The sequence below is a fragment of the Tachyglossus aculeatus genome, chromosome 21, assembly GCF_015852505.1.
Source record: "Tachyglossus aculeatus isolate mTacAcu1 chromosome 21, mTacAcu1.pri, whole genome shotgun sequence".
NCBI lineage: Eukaryota > Metazoa > Chordata > Mammalia > Monotremata > Tachyglossidae > Tachyglossus > Tachyglossus aculeatus.
Genome location: NC_052086.1, coordinates 9,717,081 through 9,735,455, shown reverse-complemented (window position 1 = coordinate 9,735,455; position 18,375 = coordinate 9,717,081). Strand labels below are relative to the sequence as shown.

At 57.3% G+C, this 18,375-nt stretch overlaps 1 protein-coding gene across 1 annotated transcript; it reads right to left on the bottom strand.

Moving 5' to 3' along the window:
• Positions 1-205: 205 nt before the first annotated feature.
• IGFALS (insulin like growth factor binding protein acid labile subunit) lies at positions 206-5,484 on the bottom strand. The gene is made up of 2 exons (XM_038763781.1): positions 5,205-5,484; positions 206-2,101 (listed from the first exon to the last, which is right to left on the bottom strand). The coding sequence occupies exons 1-2, from the start codon at positions 5,332-5,334 to the stop codon at positions 303-305; spliced, it is 1,929 nt and encodes a 642-aa protein (XP_038619709.1). The 5' UTR covers positions 5,335-5,484; the 3' UTR covers positions 206-302.
• Positions 5,485-18,375: the final 12,891 nt, after the last annotated feature.

The window sequence follows — 18,375 nt, the reverse complement described above, 5'->3', positions numbered from 1 at the left end:
GCAGCTCCCCCCATCCCGCCGACCGACGCGAGGCCGGACCGGAGACTCCCGGAAGGCCCCTCCGGCCCCGGGGGACTCCACGGCCGCCAGTCGGTTGGGTTTGTGAAACTGCTTTTAATGGGCCCCGACGGCGGCGCGTCCGTCTGCGCGGGCGGGCACGCGGGCTGGGGCGTTGGGGGGGGGCCGGGTGGAGAGGACAAGCGGCGGCCGCCCCCGCTCCAGCCGGCGCGGGCGTTCACGGGTTCCGGGTCTCGGGGGCGACCCTCCCGGGGCCGGGGGGACGCCCCCCGCCCGGGCCGGGCTCAACAGTGAGCGAAGCGGTCGTCGCCCAGCTCGCGCAGGTCCAGGCCGGCCACGTCCGGGGGCCCGGCGCAGGTGATGTTGTTGTGGGCGAAGGCCGGGGGCTGGCGGTCGTCGGCGGGCTCCTGCCGGACGGAGCGGGGCACCACGCCGGGGTTGCTGAGGGCGAAGTCGCGCAGCTCGCGCAGGCCGCAGCCACAGTCCCAAAGGTTGCCGGCCAGCCAGAGCTGGCGCAGGCCGGCGGGGGCCTGGCGGGCGGGGGCGAAGGCCCGCAGAGAGTTGTTGCGCAGGCTGAGGAAGCGCAGGGCGGGCAGCGGGGCGAAGAGGCCGGCGGCCACGGCCCCCAGGCGGTTGTGGGCCAGGTCGAGCCAGGAGAGGCGGCGCAGCGGGAGCAGGGCCTCGGGGGCCAGGTCGGCCAGCTGGTTGCCGGCCAGGAGCAGGTACTCGAGGCGGGCCAGGTCGCGGAAAGCCCGGGCGGGGAGGCGGGTCAGCCGGTTGCCGGTCAGGTCCAGCTCCAGGAGGCCGGCCAGGTCGCGCAGGCCCTGCTCCTCGATGGCCGCGATGCCGTTGTGGCCCAGGGAGAGACGGCGCAGGGCGGCCAGGCCGGCGAAGGCCCCCGCGGGGACGCGGCCCAGGCAGGCCCGCTCCAGGTGCAGGCTGTGCAGGGCGGCCAGGCCCCGGAAGGCCTGGGCCGGCAGGGCGGCCAGGCAGTTCCCGGACAGGTTGACCACGGCCAGGCGGGCCAGGCCGGCGAAGGCCCCCGGCCCCACCTCGCGGATGCGGTTGTCGTTGAGGGCCAGGACCTCCAGGCGGGCCAGGCCCTCGAAGGCCCCCGCGGCCAGGGCCCCCAGCCGGTTGCCGGCCAGCTGCAGCTCCTCCAGGTGGGGCAGGTCCCGGAAGGCCCGGGGCCGCAGGCCGGCGATGACGTTGGCCGACAGGCGCAGGACGTGCAGGCTGGGCAGGCCCAGGAAGGTGTCCTCGAAGAGGACGGCCAGCCGGTTGTGCGACAGGTCCAGCCAGCGCAGGGCCCGCAGGCCCAGGAAGGCCCGCGGGGCCACGGCGCTCAGCTGGTTGCCGCGCAGGAAGAGCTTCTGCAGGCGCGGCAGGCCGGCGAACACGTGGGCCTTGACGCTGCGCAGGGCGTTGGCGCTCAGGTCCAGCTCCTGCAGCTCGCCCAGCCCGGCGAAGAGCGGCGGCTGCAGGTAGGCCAGCCGGTTGCCCGCCAGGACCAGCTCCCGCAGGCGGGGCAGGCCCCGGAAGACGGCGTCCGGGAGGACGGCCAGGGCGTTCCAGCCCAGGTTCAGCTCCCCGAGCTGGCAGAGCCCCGCGAAGGGCGTCCCGTCCAGCTGGCCCAGCCGGTTGTTGGCCAGGCTGAGGCTGGCCAGGTTCGGGGTGTGCAGGAAGGTGCCGGGGGCCAGCCCCCGCAGCCGGTTGCGCTCCAGGTGCAGGTGGGCCAGGCGGGCCAGCCCGCGGAAGGCCTGGGCCTCCAGCCGGCCCAGCTGGCTGCCCTGCAGGTTGAGGAAGTCCAGGCCCGACAGGTTCCCGAAGGCCGCGGCCGGCAGGGCCGTCAGGTTGTTGCCGTCCAGCCACAGGGCCCGGGCCTGGCCGGGCACCCCCTCCGGCGGGCGGCTCAGGTTGCGGGCGCTGCAGAAGACGCTCAGCTCCTCGCCGTAGTCGTCCTCGTAGCTGCAGGCGCAGGGCCCCGGGCACCGCCCCGCCTCGGCCTCCTCGCCCGCCTCGCCTCCCGGCTCCACGCCCAACGCCGCCCAGCGCAGCAGCAGGGCTGCCAGCAGCAGGGGCCCTGCCGGGCGGGGAGCGGGGCAGGAGGGAAGGGAGACGGGGCCGAGGGAGCGGGGAGGAGAGGCGGCTTCAGCCCGACCTCCTCCCTCGCCCGGCCCGTCGGCTCGGCCCGTCCGATTTGGCGGCCTCCGTCGGGTCCCGCTCTCCCCGGCGCGCGGCACGGGGCCTAGCGCTCGGGGGGCTCCGCCCGTCCTCCCTCCCCGACGTTCCCGGTGGGCTTGGGAGACGGCCTCCCCCCCGCCCCGGGGGTCCCGGGGGAGCGGAGTCGCCCCCTGAGCGACCCCGGGGGGGACGGGGGAGGGAGCGCGGCCTCATCTAGGGCCCGCTCAACCGAGGCCTTCGGTCTCCGCCTTTCTTGGACGGCCCCTGTGACTTGCGGGCAGCGCCTTGACCTCTCTGGGAGCCCACCCTGGGGGCAGGGGCGGGGAGACCCTCCTCGGTTTGACCCCGGGCGACGATACCACCTCCCCCTCCGGTGACCCCCACCCCCGTTTGGGGAGCGGCTGGGGGCGGGAGGCGGGCAGAGGGGCTTCAGTCAGCCTCGGGGATGGGAACCGGGGGGTGAATTAGAACAGCTTCCTCGGGATCACTTTCCCTGCCTGAGGACCAAGGGGAGGGACGGGGCAGGCGGGATGGTTCAGGTTTGATCCCGGGTGGTCCGGTTGGCGGCCCGTCTGCCCCTTGCCCGTCTGCCCCTCTGTGCCCGCCGATTGATTTCCGGTGCCCGTCTTCCCTCCGCCGCCGAGTGCCACGGCCCGGAAGCGGTGCCCGGCCTCGGGGGGAGCTGGGACGGGGACGTGACGGCTCTGGGGCGAGGAGTGGTCGGGCTTCGGGGGGTTCCCTCCACTCCCCCCGGCCAGCTGGGACACATTCTGGGTCCGGGGGTTCGGGAGACGTCCGCATCACGTCCCGCCCGCGGCATCACGTGGCGGCACGCTCTGGGGTCAGGGGTCACGGGGGGCGCGCTCTCGGCTGAAGAGGGAGGGTCTCCCTCGCACCAGAGATGGGCAAAGGTGGGTGCCAGCACCCCCAGAACACGTCGGACCCGAGGGGGAGAGGGACCCAATGCTCCTGCACTGTTAGAATAACCTCATCCTCCAGACTGAAAGCTCACTGTCGGCAGGGGATGTGCCTGCTTACTGCTCTATTGTCCTCTCCCAAGCGCTTAGTACAGTGCTCTGCACCCAGTAAGCCTTCAATAAAGACGACTGAGTAAAAAGTGACCCCATTTGTGTCAGGGCAGAGTCGGGCAGCCCCATCCGCTCCCTGAGGACTCTCCCAAGCGCTTAGTCTAGTGCTCTGCACGCAGTAAGCGCTCAATAAATACCACTGATGGAGCCCGAGAACTGAGCCAGGCTGAAGAGCAGCCTGGTCACCCCGAAATCCTCTGAGGCCGCCCCCCCAACGCCGGGCTGCCGTTGCCCTTCGTCAGCCTCCCCTGCTGCCCGCCCCCAGGACGCCCCCCACTCCTCCCTTCGGCCCCCTCCGTGAGCCCTGTAGACCCCCCCAGCAGCCCTCGCGGACACGAGTCAAGGAGACACGGGTGGCGTCACAGGTGTTCCCTCCCGCGCCATTTTGTGGCGGCCGGCCCGAACCTACCCCGCACGTCCCGGAGGACGGGGATGGTCCCCGATCCGCCTTCCTCCCTCTCTCCAGAGCCGTTCCAAAATCCCCCCCCGTGAGCACGGGGGCCGGGGGGAGCCGGGCCCTGGAAATCTGAACCCTAGGGGTGTTCGGGGCTGCGTTGGGGATAAGTGGGGGACGCTGGGGGCTCGCTACAGTTCTCGGGCCTGATGGATGGGATGGAAGGAAGATCGGAACTAACTTGAGGGAGAGGAGTTGTCTGGGGGCTGAGGGTTTGGGGGATCAAGAGGGTCCGACTCTGCCCTGTCACCGTCCTGAAGCACCTCTATCTCTCTCTCTGTCTCTCACCGCGCCCCCCCGCAACAGCGTGGCTGGCTCAGTGGAAACAGTCCGGGCTTTGGAGTCAGAGGTTGTGGGTTCAAATCCCGGCTCCGCCACTTGTCGGCTGTGTGACTTTGGGCAAGTCACTTCACTTCTCTGGGCCTCAGTTCCCTCATCTGTCAAATGGGGATGAAGACTGTGAGCCCCTTGTGGGACAACCTGATTATCTTGTATCTACAGCCTGCCCGGACAGAAGTGGGGTAGACCCGGGGGTTCCCACCGGGCACCCGCCCCACCCCACGTCCTTCCCCTCGGGCTCCGCATCTCCTCAACATCCGAGGGGAGGACCCTGCCCCGGAGGGGAGAACCCAAGGGTCGCCTTCTCACACCTCCACCCCAACTACTGGCTCCTCTGTACTGCTTTGTTTTACCTGGCAGTGCATTTGTGCATTTGGTGGGTACGTTTGCCTAAATGCACGTAATAATGATAATGGAATTTATTAAGCGCTTACTATGTGCAAAGCACTGTTCGAAGCGCTGGGGAGGTTACAAGGTGATCAGGTTGTCCCACGGGGGCTCACAGTCTTAATTCCCTGTTTTACAGATGAGGTCACTGAGGCCCAGAGAAGTGGTGACTTGCCCCAAGTCACACAGCCGACAATTGGCGGAGCCGGGATTAGTAGGAATAATAATAATAATGGCATTTATTAAGCGCTTACTATGTGCAAAGCACTGTTCTAAGCGCTGGGGAGGTTACGAGGTGATCAGGTTGTCCCACGGGGGGCTCACAGTCTTCATCCCCATTTTACAGCTGACAGTTGGCAGAGCGGGATTAGAACCCTTGCCCTCTGACTCCAAAGCCCGGGCTCTTTCCACTGAGCCACGCTGCTTCTCTATGTGCTTGGGTGGATGTGTGTGGCACGTCTGGGTTGACGGGTCTGTGCCCGCAAGGCGTGTTGGTGCGAACGTGCGTGTAACGCAGGCTCCGGCGTGCGGCCGTGTGCACGTGTGTCCTGCATGCTGGATTGTGTGTGTCCGCGTTTGCCCGTGCGTGGGATCCTCGCGTGGCAGCCGCCCCGACGGGGGGCGAATCCCCCCCACCCCCGTCGGCGCCGGGTCCCATCTGAGCCCCTCGAGTCTGAGGGCCCCGTCCCCCATCCTCCGCCCGTCGCCCGCCCCTCGCCGTGCACCCCGCTTACCTGTCCTGTCGGTCATCCTGGCCGAGGGAGCCGGAGCGGGAGCAGAGGCGGGAATGTCTGGCCGGACGGCCCTGCGTCTGGCTCTGTGGCCTTCCCCTCGGCGCGGGCCGGAGCCCCGTTTGACGCCCATCCAACAGTCCGGCTTGGCAGCTTCCCAGTTAACCCCGCCGGCGCCGGCGGGCCCGGGGGAGAAGCCGGCCCCCGGCCGCTCCGACCTGCTCCGCTCTCATCCCTAATTCTTTCCCGCTGAGTCAGAGGTGCCTCTCTGCGCCATCTGGAACTGGAAACAGAGCAAAAACTCCTCACTCTGGGCTTCAAGGCTCTCCATCCATCCCCTCCTACCTCACCTCCCTTCTCTCCTTCTCCAGCCCAGCCCGCACCCTCCGCTCCTCCGCCGCTAACCTCCTCACCGTACCTCGTTCTCGCCCGTCCCGCCGTCGACCCCCGGCCCACGTCCTCCCCCTGGCCCGGAATGCCCTCCCTCCGCACATCCACCAAGCTAGCTCTCTTCCTCCCTTCAAAGCCCTACTTAGAGCTCACCTCCTCCAGGAGGCCTTCCCGGACTGAGCCCCCTTTTTCCTCTCATTCGTTCATTCATTCAATCGTATTTATTGAGCGCTTACTGTGTGCAGAGAACTGAACTAAGCGCTTGGGAAGTCCAGGTTGGCAACATACAGAGACGGTCCCTACCGAACAGCGGGCTCACAGTCTAGAAGGGGGAGACAGACAACAAAACAAAACATATGAGCAAAATAAAATAAATAGAATAAATATGTACAAGTAAAATAGAGTAATAAATATGTACAAACATATATACATATATACAGGTGCTGTGGGGAGGGGAAGGAGGTAAGGCGGGGGGGAGTGGGGAGAGCCCACTGTTGGGTAGGGACTGTCTCTATATGTTGCCAACTTGTACTTCCCAAGCGCTTAGTACAGTGCTCTGCACACAGTAAGCGCTCAATAAATACGATTGATTGATTGATTGATTGAGAGGGAGGAGGGGGAGAGGAAGGAGGGGGCTCTCCTCCACATCCCCTCCGCCCTACCTCCTTTCCCTCCCCACAGCACCTGTATAGATATTTGTACAGATTTACCACTCTATTTTACTTGTACATATTTACTATTCTATTTACCTTGTTAATGACGTGCATTTAGCTTTAATTCCATTTGTTCTGACCACTTGACACCCGTCTCCATGTTTGGTTTTGTCGTCCGTCTCCTCCTTCTAGACCGTGAGCCCGCTGTCGGGTAGGGACCGTCTCTCTGTGTTGCCGACTTGGACTTCCCAAGCGCTTAGTCCAGTGCTCTGCACACAGTAAGCTCTCAATAAATACGATTGAATGAATGAATGAACGGGCCCCCAGATGGTGGGGGGGGTCCCGGGCTTGGCTCGCCGCCAGGATGAGTCTTCGGGGTTCAGAGGGTGGTGGTGGGGTCCTTCTGCAGGGCGAGGACCCCGTGGGTTGACCACCTTGGGGAGGGGGACGTGGGCTGTACCAAAGACGGCCCCGACCGGGGTTGGAGAAGCCAGGCCAGAGGCCGGGGGGTGCTCAGCACAGCTGGGCTCTCTGTGCCCATGGGTTCTGCTCTATATCCTCCCCTACCCCGCGCTGTGTGACCCCGGGCAGCCTCCGGCCCTCTCTGGGCCGTGGTCCCCACCGGGACTGAGTCAGGCCCAAGCCCTGCCCGGGCCCCTGGGAAGGCTAGCGGGCTGCTCCGGTCCTCTGCTCATAATAATAATAATAATGAATAATAATTATGGCACTTAAGCGCTTCCTATGTGCCAAGCACTGTTCTAAGCGCTGAGGGAGATCACAGTCTTAATTCCTGAGGTCACTGAGGCACAGAGTTCATTCGTCCATTGTCATATTTTTTGAGCGCTTACTGTGTGCAGAGCACTGGACTAAGCGCTTAGAAAGTACAATTTGGCAACAAATAGAGACAATCCCTGCCCACAACTGGCCCACAGTCTAGAAGGGGGGAAACAGACAGGAAAACAAGTAAACAGGCATCAATATAAATAAATAGAAATATAGGGTTCTAATCGGGGCTCCACCACTTGTCTGCTGTGTGACCTTGGGCAAGTCGCTTCACTTCTCGGTAACTCGGTTCCCTCATCTGCAAAATGGGGATTGAGACTGTGAGCCCCAAGTGGGACAGGGACTGCGTCCGACCCGATTTGCTTGTACCCACCCCGGCGCTTAGTACAGTGCTGAACGACTACACAGTAACTGCTTGACCAATACCAAAATCATCATTGTTATTATCGATCTATCAGTGGTTCGTATTGAGTGCGGGCAGAGCACTGTGCTAAGCAACTGGGAGAGTACAAAAGAACAGATTTGCTAGCAGCGTGGCTCAGTGGAAAGGGCGCGGGCTTGGGAGTCGCAGGTCATGGGTTCGAATGCCGCCTCCCCCACATGTCTGCTGTGTGACTTTGGGCAAGTCACTTCGCTTCTCTGTGCCTCAGTTCCCTCATCTGTAAAATGGGGATTAAGACTGTGAACCCCACATGGGACAACCTCGTCTCCTTGTATTCCCCCCAGCACTTAGAACAGTGCTTTGCACATAGTAAGTACTTAACAAATACCAACATTTATTATTATTATTATTATTATTATTATAGACATGTTCCCTGCCCACAAGGAGCCTCGCCACCAACCCCTTTCACTTCTTCCCTTACATTTACATACATTTCCAATAATCACTCTCCCCTTCCTCAAAGCCTTAATAAAATCCCTTTTCCTCCCAGAGGCCTTCCCTCATTTCCCCCAACCCCTCTCCCTCCTCTGTCGCCGGGTGGACAGAGCCCAGGCCTGGGAATCAGAAGGTCTTGGGTTCTAATCCCAGCTCCGCCGCTCACCTGCTGTGTGACCTGGGGCAAGTCACTTCACTTCTCTGGGCCTCAGTTCCCTCATCTGGAAAATGGAGACTGAGGCCGTGAGCCCCGCGTGGGACAGGGATTGTCCCAACCCGATCGGCTCGTATCCACCCCAGCGCTTAGTACAGCACCTGCCACAAAGTAAGTGCTTAGCAAATGCCAATATTACCGATGTCCACCTACCCTCAGTCCAAAAGCATTTATGTTGCCAATATGTACTTCCCAAGCACTTAGTACAGTGCTCTGCACATAGTAAGCGCTCAATAAATACGATTGATGATGATTTATGTACAAATCCATATTTCATTTTTATGCCTGTCTCTCCCTTTAGATCCTGAGCTCTCTGTGGGCAGGGAACGTGTCTACCAACTCTGTTTTATTGTCCTCTTCCAAGCGTTTAGTATAGTGCTCTACTCAGAGTAAGCGCTCAATGATTGATTGACGGGGGAGATGGGAGAAGCAAAGTGGCTCAGTGGAAAGAGGCCGGGCTTTGGAGTCAGAGGTCATGGGTTCAAATCCTGGCTCCGCCAATTGTCAGCTGGGTGACTTTGAGCAAGTCACCTCACTTCTCTGAGCCTCTTCTGTAAAATGGGGATGAAGACGGTGAGCCCCCGCGGGACAACCGCTAATCTCCTCACCGTACCTCGTTCTCACCTGTCCCGCCATCGACCCCTGGCCCACGTCATCCCCCGGGCCTGGAATGCCCTCCCTCTGCCCATCCGCCAAGCTAGCTCTCTTCCTCCCTTCAAGGCCCTACTGAGAGCTCACCTCCTCCAGGAGGCCTTCCCAGACTGAGCCCCTTCCTCCCTCTCCCCCTCGTCCCCCTCTCCATCCCCCCCATCTTACCTCCTTCCCTTCCCCACAGCACCTGTATATATGTATATATGTTTGTACATATTTATTACTCTATTGATTTATTTATTTTACTTGTACATATCTAGTCTATTTATTTTATTTTGTTAGTATGTTTGGTTTTGTTCTCTGTCTCCCCCTTTTAGACTGTGAGCCCACTGTTGGGTAGGGACTGTCTCTATATGTTGCCAATTTGTACTTCCCAAGCGCTTAGTACAGTGCTCTGCACATAGTAAGCGCTCAATAAATACGATTGATGATGATGATGATGACAACCTGATCACCTTGTAACCTCCCCAGCGCTTAGAACAGTGCTTTGCACGTAGTAAGCACTTAATAAATGCCATCATTATTATTATTATTTGTTTACACCCAGCAAAAAACCAAGGATTTAGTCACGTCTGGCTGATATAGTGATTCAGGATTCTGGTGGCTGCAGGGAAACGGTCAGTGACCGGGGAGAGTCGGGGGCTGGGGTGGTCAGACGTGGGGTGAGGGCCGAGCCGACCAGTCTGGGAGCCGTGGGGCCGCGTCCAGGCTGTGGGGGGTCAATCAATCAATCAATCGTATTTATTGAGCGCTTACTGTGTGCAGAGCACTGTACTAAGCGCTTGGGAAGTACAAGTTGGCAACATATAGAGACAGTCCCTACCCAACAGCAGGTCGCTGGCCCTGTCCTGAGGCCGGCCCCTACCCTTTCCAGGAAGGGAGCTGGGGTGGCGTCGGCGCTGGGCAAGACAGACACCCCCCGCCTTCCCCTCCTTCATCACCCCACGAGCTCGGTATCGTCCAGGATGGGATCGGGACCCCCCAGAAGGCCAACCGCGCCGGGCCGCCGGCCCCCGCCTTATCTCCTTTCCCTTTACTGTGCTTTGGTGGCTTTCCAGCCGGGCGCTGTTTCTATTCTGAGAAATTATAGATCCACAGGGGAGAAAGTGCGTGAGCCCAGTGCGGGCCGGGGACGTGTTTGGACAGGGATCCGAAAATGCACACTCAGCAGGGACTCCCGGGCCAGAATTCCAGCGAGGGGGAATTCTCGGGAACCGGTGGCCCTTCTGGGGAAAGTTCCCCAAGGCTGCGGCCCGATGGGGATCCGGAGGGGGGAAGGGATGATGACCGGGCCGGGTCGAGAAACGGGAGCAACGGGGTCTAGTTTTTAGAACCCGGGCCTGGGAGCCAAAGGACTCGGGTTCTCATCCCGGCTCTGCCGCTTGTCTGCTGTGTGGCCCCGGACAAGTCATTTTACTTCTCTGGGCCTCAGTTTCCTCATCTGTAAAATGGGGGTTAAGACTGGGAGCCCCATGTGGGACAACCTGATCACCTGGTAACCTCCCCATCGCTTAGAACGGTGCTCTGCACATAGTAAGCGCTTAATAAATGCCGTTATTATTATTAAGTGGTGAAGGTGGAATTCGAACCCAGGTCCTCTGACTCCCGGGTCCCAGGAGGCATCCTGCTTCACAGTGCCTGCTGCTGTTTTGCGCTCTCCCAAGTGATGGGCGCAGTGAAGGACCAAATTCCCATCTTCCGGGGTCAGCGATACCGGAGCTGAGGCAGTCAGAGGACCTGGGTTCTAATCCCACCTCCACCACGTGTCCGTTGAATGTAAACTGGGGTAAGTCACTTCAGTTCTCTGGGCCTCAGTTCCCTCTTCTGTAAAATGGGGATGAAGAGCGTGAGCCCCCCACCCCGTGGGACAGGGATTGGGTCCGACCTGATTATGACTTAGCCACCCCAGAGGTTAGAACGGTGTTTGGCACATAGTCAGTGCTAAACTCCCCCTTCTAGAGTGTGAGCCCACTGTTGGGTAGGGACTGTCTCTATATGTTGCCAGCTTGTACTTCCCAAGCGCTTAGTACAGTGCTCTGCACACAGTAAGCGCTCCATAAATACGATTGATTGATTGATTGATTAACAAAGACCACAATTATTATTATTCTTAGATTGAGTACGGCTCAGCCACGTCCCTCCCTGCGCCTGGGGCCCCCCACCATGACCTCCGGTAGCCCCCTCCACCCCTCCCAGCCCCGTCCGCTCCTCGGAAAAATTCCGGGCCCGGGGGCAGCCCGTTCCCTGGAAGCCAAGTTGGCCGGCCGGGGCGTTTCATCCAGCTTCTCGGACATTGGGAAAGCGGAAGGGTGGAAGGCTCCAGCTGACACTCCTCCAAAAACCTTTCCAAGTCCTGCGGCCCCTGGATGGAGGCAGAGAGGCAACCTGAGATATGTCAAGTACAGGCTCGAAGGGCTGTCTTCCAACTCCTCCTCCTCTTTCTCCTCCTCCTCCTCCTCTGAGGGGCCCTCGGTGATCGTTATTAATAATAAGAATTGTGGTATGTAAGTGCTTACTGCGTGCCGGGCACCGTACTAAGCGCTGGGAGGGACACAAGCAAATCAGGTGGGACCCAATCCCCGTTCCACAAGGGGCTCACAGTCTTAATCTTTGTTTTACAGATGAGGAAACTGAGGCCCAGAGAAGCGAAGTGACTTGCCCGAGGTCACACAGCAGACAAGTGGAAGAGCCAGGATGAGAACCCAGGCCTGTACTCTGATAATAATAATAATTATGGTACTTAAGCACGTACTATGTGCCAAGCACTGTTCTAAGCACTGGGGTAGATACAAGTTATAATAATAATAATGGCATTTATTAAGCGCTTACTATGTGCAAAGCACTGTTCTAAGCTCTGGGGGGGATACAAGGTGATCAGGTTGTCCCACATGAGGCTCACAACCTTCATCCCCATTTTACAGATGAGGGAACTGAGGCCCAGAGAAGTGAAGTAACTTGCCCAAAGTCACACAGCTGACAAGTGGCGGAGCCAGGATTGGAACCCATGACCTCTGACTCCAAAGCCCGGGCTCTTTTCCACTGAGCCACGCTGCTTCTCTAAGTTAGGTTGGAGACAGTCCCTGTCCCACGGGGGGCTCACAGTCTTCATCCCCGTTTCACCGATGAGGGAAGTGAGGCCCAGAAAAGTGAAGTGACTTACCCGAGGTCACACGGCAGGCAAGTGGCAGAACCGGGGCTAGAACCCACGACCTTCTGAGTCCCAAGCCCGGGCCCTATCCACTACTCCATGCTGCTTCTCTCCTATCTTTCCCAGTGCTCAGTACAGTGCCTGGCACATAATTAGGGCTTAACAGTTACCATGTATAAAACCCACAGCTCTTACATATCTGCAATTTAATTTATTTATATTGATGTCCATTCATTTGTATTGATGTCTGCCCGCCTCTAGACCGCAAGCTCGTCATGGGTAGGGATGGTCTCCCTTTAATGCTTCATTCAGTCGTATTTATTGAGCGCTTCCTGGGTGCAGAGCACGTAATGTATTGCTGTAATGTACTTTCCTAAGTGCTTAGTACAGTGCCAGGCCTCCTGATCGCCAGATGGGAAGGAGGGAAAGCAGATATCATAGTCCCATTTTAGACAGAGGAGGAAACTGAGGCACAGAGAGGTGACCCAGTGGGACACCAGGCTATAGAGCAGGCCAGTGGCAGGCCTCCTGATGCCCAGATAGGAGGGAGAGAGCAGCGTGGCATAATGGATAGACTAAGGACGTGGGCGTCAGAAGGTCATGGGGAGCGGTTAGAGAAGCAGCGTGGCTCAGTGGAAAGAGCCCGGGCTTTGGAGTCAGAGGTCATGGGTTCCAATCCCGGCTCCACCAATTGTCAGCTGTGTGACTTTGGGCAAGCCACTTCACTTCTCTGGGCCTCGGTGACCTCATCTGTACAACGGGGATTAAGATTGTGAGCCCCATGTGGGACAACTTGATCGCCTTGTATCCCCCCAGGGCTTAGAACAGTGCTTTGCACATAGTAAGCGCTTAACAAATACCATCATTATTATTGTTATTATTATGGGGTCTGATCCCGGCTCTGCCACTCGTCTGCTGTGTGACCTTGGGCGTGTCAGCTTCACTTCTCTGTGCCCCACTTACCTCATCTGGAAAATGGGGATTAAGACCGTCAGCCCCATGCAGGACCCAGACTGCGTCCAGCCCAACTGGGTTGTATCCACCTCAGCGTTTAGTACGGTGCCTGACACCCAGTAAGGACACGGACTGTGTCCGGCCCGATTGGCTTGTATCCACCTCGGCACTTAGGCACTCAGTAAGCGCTTAAAAAATGCCACAATTACCATTATCATTACTGGGGAGAGCGGGTAACGCGACCCCAAAATGCAGAGAAGGAAACTTAGGCCCAGAGAAGTAACACAGAGGGACACGAGTCCACAGAACAGGCCAGCGGGACCCGGAACTCAGGTCTCCTAGCACCCAGTCCCTTGCACTCAATAAATACGATTGATTGATTGATTGGATCGTGCGCCATTCCACGGGAGGCATTTGATCCTGGCTTTCGGCCTGGTTCCGCCCTCCCCATTTCTCCAACGAGGAAGTCCAGACCCCCCCGCCCCGTCCCTCCGAGGCCCTACCTGGGTGTTACGACGACGGAGAGGTGATCCTTTCCGAGTCCGAGGGACAGGATGCGAGGGGATGGAGAAGCAGCCGGCCCTGCTGGGGACAGCCCGGGCCGGGGACTCAGGGGACCCAGGTTCTCATCCCGGCTCTGTCGCTTCTCTGCCGTGTGACCTTAACTCCTCTGTGCTTCCATTCTCTCATCTGGGAAATGGGGATTAATAATAATAATAATAATGGCATCTATTAAGCGCTTACTATGTGCCAAGCACTGTTCTAAGCGCTGGGGAGGTTACAAGGTGATCAGGTTGTCCCACGGGGGGCTCACAGTCTTCATCCCCATTTGACTGATGAGGGAACTGAGGCCCAGAGAAGTGAAGTGACTTGCCCAAAGTCACACAGCTGACAGTTGGCGGAGCTGGGATTTGAACCCATGACCTCTGACGCCAAAGCCCGGGCTCTTTTCCACTGAGCCACGCTTCTTCTCTAATTTAGACTGTGAGCCTTATGCGGGACAGGGATTGCGTCCATCCTGATTACGTCATATCTATCCCAGCGCTTAGTACAGTGCCAGGCATATAGTAAGTGCTTAACAAGTGCCCTGAAAAAATAGTATGGTATTTATTAAGGATTTATTATATACAAAGCACACTGGGGCAGCTTCAAGGCAGTCGGATGAGATACAGTCAGAGGAGACCTACAGGACTCAGAGTAAAAATAATATTTGTTCAATACTATATGCTAAGTATTGGGGTAGAAACGATGTAAGACACGTGCTTGCGGTCTCGGCCTTTTCTTTGTTTGCAAATTTTTTCTTAAATGTAATTCAAGCACAGTGGCTTCCCCCGCGACTTAACCCTCATTTCCCCTACTCTCTCTCCCTTCTGCATCGCCTCTGCGCTCAGATTCATTCATTCAATCGTATTTATTGAGCGCTTACCGTGCAGAGCACTGTGCTAACCACTTGCCATTCGCCCTCGGCCCCACAGCACCGATGCACAAAGTGTGCTTTCCCAAGCGCTCACTACAGTGTTCTGCACCTAGGAAGTGCTTAATAAATACCATCGATCCATAGCTGTTGTTGATTTTAATGTCAGCCTCCCCCCTCTAGGATTTTAGCTCCTTGTGGGCGGGGAAACACAATGGTCCAACACATCGCCTCCCCCTTCTCTCGGAGTCTAGTTTCAGCTCTAGGCCTGCTTCATCCTAATGTATTTATAATAATAATAATACTAGTATTTGTTAAGCGCTTACTATGTGCCGAGCACTGTTCTAAGCACTGGGGCACATACAGAGTAATCAGGTTGTCCCACGTGAGGCTCACAGTCTTAATCCCCGTTTGACAGATGAGGGAACTGAGGCACAGAGAAGTTAAGCGACTTGCCCAAGGTCACACAGCTGCTAAGTGGCAGAGCTGGGATTCCTCTCCCCATCACCCCCCCCCGCCTTACCTCTTTCCCCTCATTCATTCATTCATTCAATCGTATTTATTGAGCGCTTACTGTGTGCACGGCACTGTACTAAGCGCTTGGGAAGTCCAAGTTGGCAACATGTAGAGACGGTTGTTGCCTCTAGAGAGAGGCAGCAAAACAAAACGTGTGAACATTCATTCATTCACTCAATCGTATTTATTGAGCGCTTACTGTATTATACGTATATATGTTTGTACAGATTTATTACTCTATTTTACTTATTTATTTTACTTGTACATATTTATTCTATTTATTTTATTTTAATATGTTTTGTTGTCTGTCTCCCCCTCCTAGACTGTGAGCCCGCTGTTGGGTAGGGACCGTCTCTATATGTTGCCAACTTGGACTTCCGAAGCACTTAGTCCAGTGCTCTGCACACAGTAAGTGCTCAATAAATACGATTGAATGAATGAATTAGAACCCATGACCTCTGACTCCCAGAAACTCTGGACTGCGTGAAGCTGGCCTTCTCTAGCCGCGGAAACCCTGCTCGCCAAACGCCTTTCCCTACTAGTGGTAGAAGAAGGGCTAGTTGTAATGAATTTGCCTCTGACATACCCACTCGAATACAACGCAAAGACTGTGAAGTTTTTCTTCCACAATACCAATTCCTTTTTTTAAAAAAAAAAAATATTTGTTAAGCATTTCCTATGCGCCAGACACTGTACTAAGCGCCGGGGTAGAGAAAGAGCCCGGGCTCGGGAGTCAGTGGTCATGGGTTCTAATCCCGGCTCTGCCACTTGCCAGCTGTGACTTTGGAGTCACTTCACTTCTCTGGGCCTCACTTCCCTCATCTGTAAAATGGGGGTGAAGACTGTGAGCCCCACGTGGGACAATCTGATTACCTTGTATCCCCCCCCAAGGGCTTAGAACAGTGCTCGGCACACAGTAAGCGCTTAACAAATGCCATTATTATTATTATATACGATAATTAGGATGGACAGAGTCCATGTCCCACGTGAGGTACAACTCTGTTCTATTGGACTCTCCCAAGCGCTTAGAACAGTGCCCTACACATAGAAAGTGCTCAAGAAATACCACTGATCGACTCCAAATCACCTGAACATTGAAGTCCGTACAACTCTCACGGAATAGGATGTGGAAGATGTAAGTGCCTGAGTGCTGTTGCTTAACATTCACTCTTGTACAATCAATCGATGGTATTTGTTGAGTGTTTAGCGTGGCCCGAGCACTATACTAAACACTTGGGAGAGTTCAACAGTATTGGTAAAAGCACAGACAACTCCCCTTTCCTGCTTTCTCCTCACTGCAAATGATTTTAACATCTGAAATCTCCCTGAGTGCAAGGATCGTATATACCGACTTTATTGTAGTGGACTCTCCCAAGTGCTCAGGCCAGGGCTCTGCACACGGTAAGCGCTCAATAAATTCATCCAATTGTATGTACTGAGCACTTACCGTGTAACAAGGCACTGGACTAAGCGCTTGGGAGAGTAGCATAGTGGATAGAGCACGGTCCTGGGAATCAGGACCTGGGTTCTAATCCTTGATCCGCCACTTGTCTGCTGTGTGACCTTGGGCAAGCCGCTTCACTTTTCTGTGCCTCAGTTCCCTCGTCTGGAAAATTCATTCATTCATTCATTCAACTGTATTTCTTGAGCGCTTACTGTGTGCAGAGCACTGGACTAAGCGCTTGGGAAGTACAAGTCGGAAAATGGGGATCGAGACTGTGAGCCCCCCGTGGGGCAGGGACTGTGTCCAACTCGATTTGCTTGTATTCACCCTAGCGCTTAGTACGGTACCTGGCATTCAAAAACACCACAATTATTATTATTATTATTAATAAATACCACCGATCAGATACACTCACCTGTTTCCATTTTCAACAGAGAATAATTTATTGGCAGAAACATCGCAAGTCACATAATACACACGGGTTTCCCGGGGTAGGATGAGGTGGGGAAGCTTCCGGAAGCGGGGTCTCTAGAGCTTCTCTTCAAAGCTGAAAGTGCATGATCGACATCGGGATTCCCAACTCGCCCGCCCCATCCTCATCCCATCCCTTCCTCCGATCCGAGGGAGAATTCTCATCGTCCCAGGTGACACAAGGGCTTCCCACGGGCCCGCTCACCCCGGGACCTCCGTCCGTTCACGTCCCCTCATTCATTCGGGCGTATTTATTGAGCGCTTATTGTGGGCAGAGCGCTGTACCAAGCGCCTGGAAGAATCACGTTCCGTGTCCACAACGAGCTTTCGGTCTGGGGGTGAGGTGGGGCTCAGTCTCGGATGGGTGAGGGTGGAGGGTGGGAGCGGGATTTGATTCTGTTGGGGTATCGCAGCAAGCTTTAAGAGCAGGGTGGGAATACTGCACCTCATTGGCACCCCACCTTTGGATCTCGAGGGAGTTATGGGTGGCAGGCGGGCAATCTTTCACCCGGAGGGGTTGAGATGATAGATCCGTGAGGCGCTTACAATGTGCCACACGCTGTTCTACGGGCTGGGATAGGTACGAGGCCGGATTATCCTGGCGTCCTGGGCCCCGGGGGCGGTCCTGCGTTCTTGTGACTGGCAACTGGAGAGCCCAAGGAGGGGTCACTGGGAGGCCCAGATCAGGAAGAGAGAAGGCTGGGGCCTGGTTAAGCGGGAGAAGCAGCGTAGCTTAGTGTTACAAGCTAGGAGTCAAGAGGACGGGGTTCCAATCCCGACTCTGCCCCACGTCTGCTGTGTGACCTTAGGCAAGCCACATCACTTCTCTCTGCCTCGATCCCCTCCTCTGTAAAATGGGGATCGAGACTGTGAGCCCCATGTGGGACAGGGACTGTGTCCGGCCTGATTACCTTGACCACTGCTCGGAACAGTGCTTGGCACATAGTTAGCACCTAACTTAATACCACAGTTATCCAGTGAGGTGTTTCTCCCCGAGAGAGAGAGGTGAACTCCTCGGCCTTGCCCTGGAACAGCTCGGGGTTCTTCCAGAGGCTGCCGCGGCCCTAGTTTGCTCGACAGCCAGCCGAGCGCCTCTCGGACTCGGCCGTGGCCTTGATGGTTTCCAGTTCTCATCGCGGGCTTGGGGCGCAAACGCCCGACCGGCCTCGGCCACGTTGAGGTGGGGGGGGAGGTGAAGCTGGGTGGTGAAGACCCCCTCAAAGGGTCCCTCGGGGGCAGAGTTGGAGCCGCCCCTGAAAGCCCTGAGACTACAGGGTGGGATGTCCGAGAGGGGAAGCCCCAGGAGGTCTCGCGGGGGGTCAGGTGGTGGACGTTGAGGGAGACGGACCGAACCCAGCGGGCTCAGCTGGAAGGACGACAGCTCTCCCACGGCACCACCAGTTGGGGATTCTGATTGGTAGGAGAGCCTGACTGGTAGGGAATCCTGATCGGATGGGTTGTAGATCCTAATTGGCTGAGGATGCTTAATTAGTCCCGGGGAGGGGGAAAACAATCTCACAGAGGAAGCCGCCCCCACCCCCCTCGGGCTCCTCCCATCTCAGTGGTCTCTGATTTTGGTTTGAATCCTGCCAAGATGAATCTGCCCGGTTGGGTTTTTACTGCTGAATCTCCCCGGGCTTGAGGGGTGGCCTGAAGAAA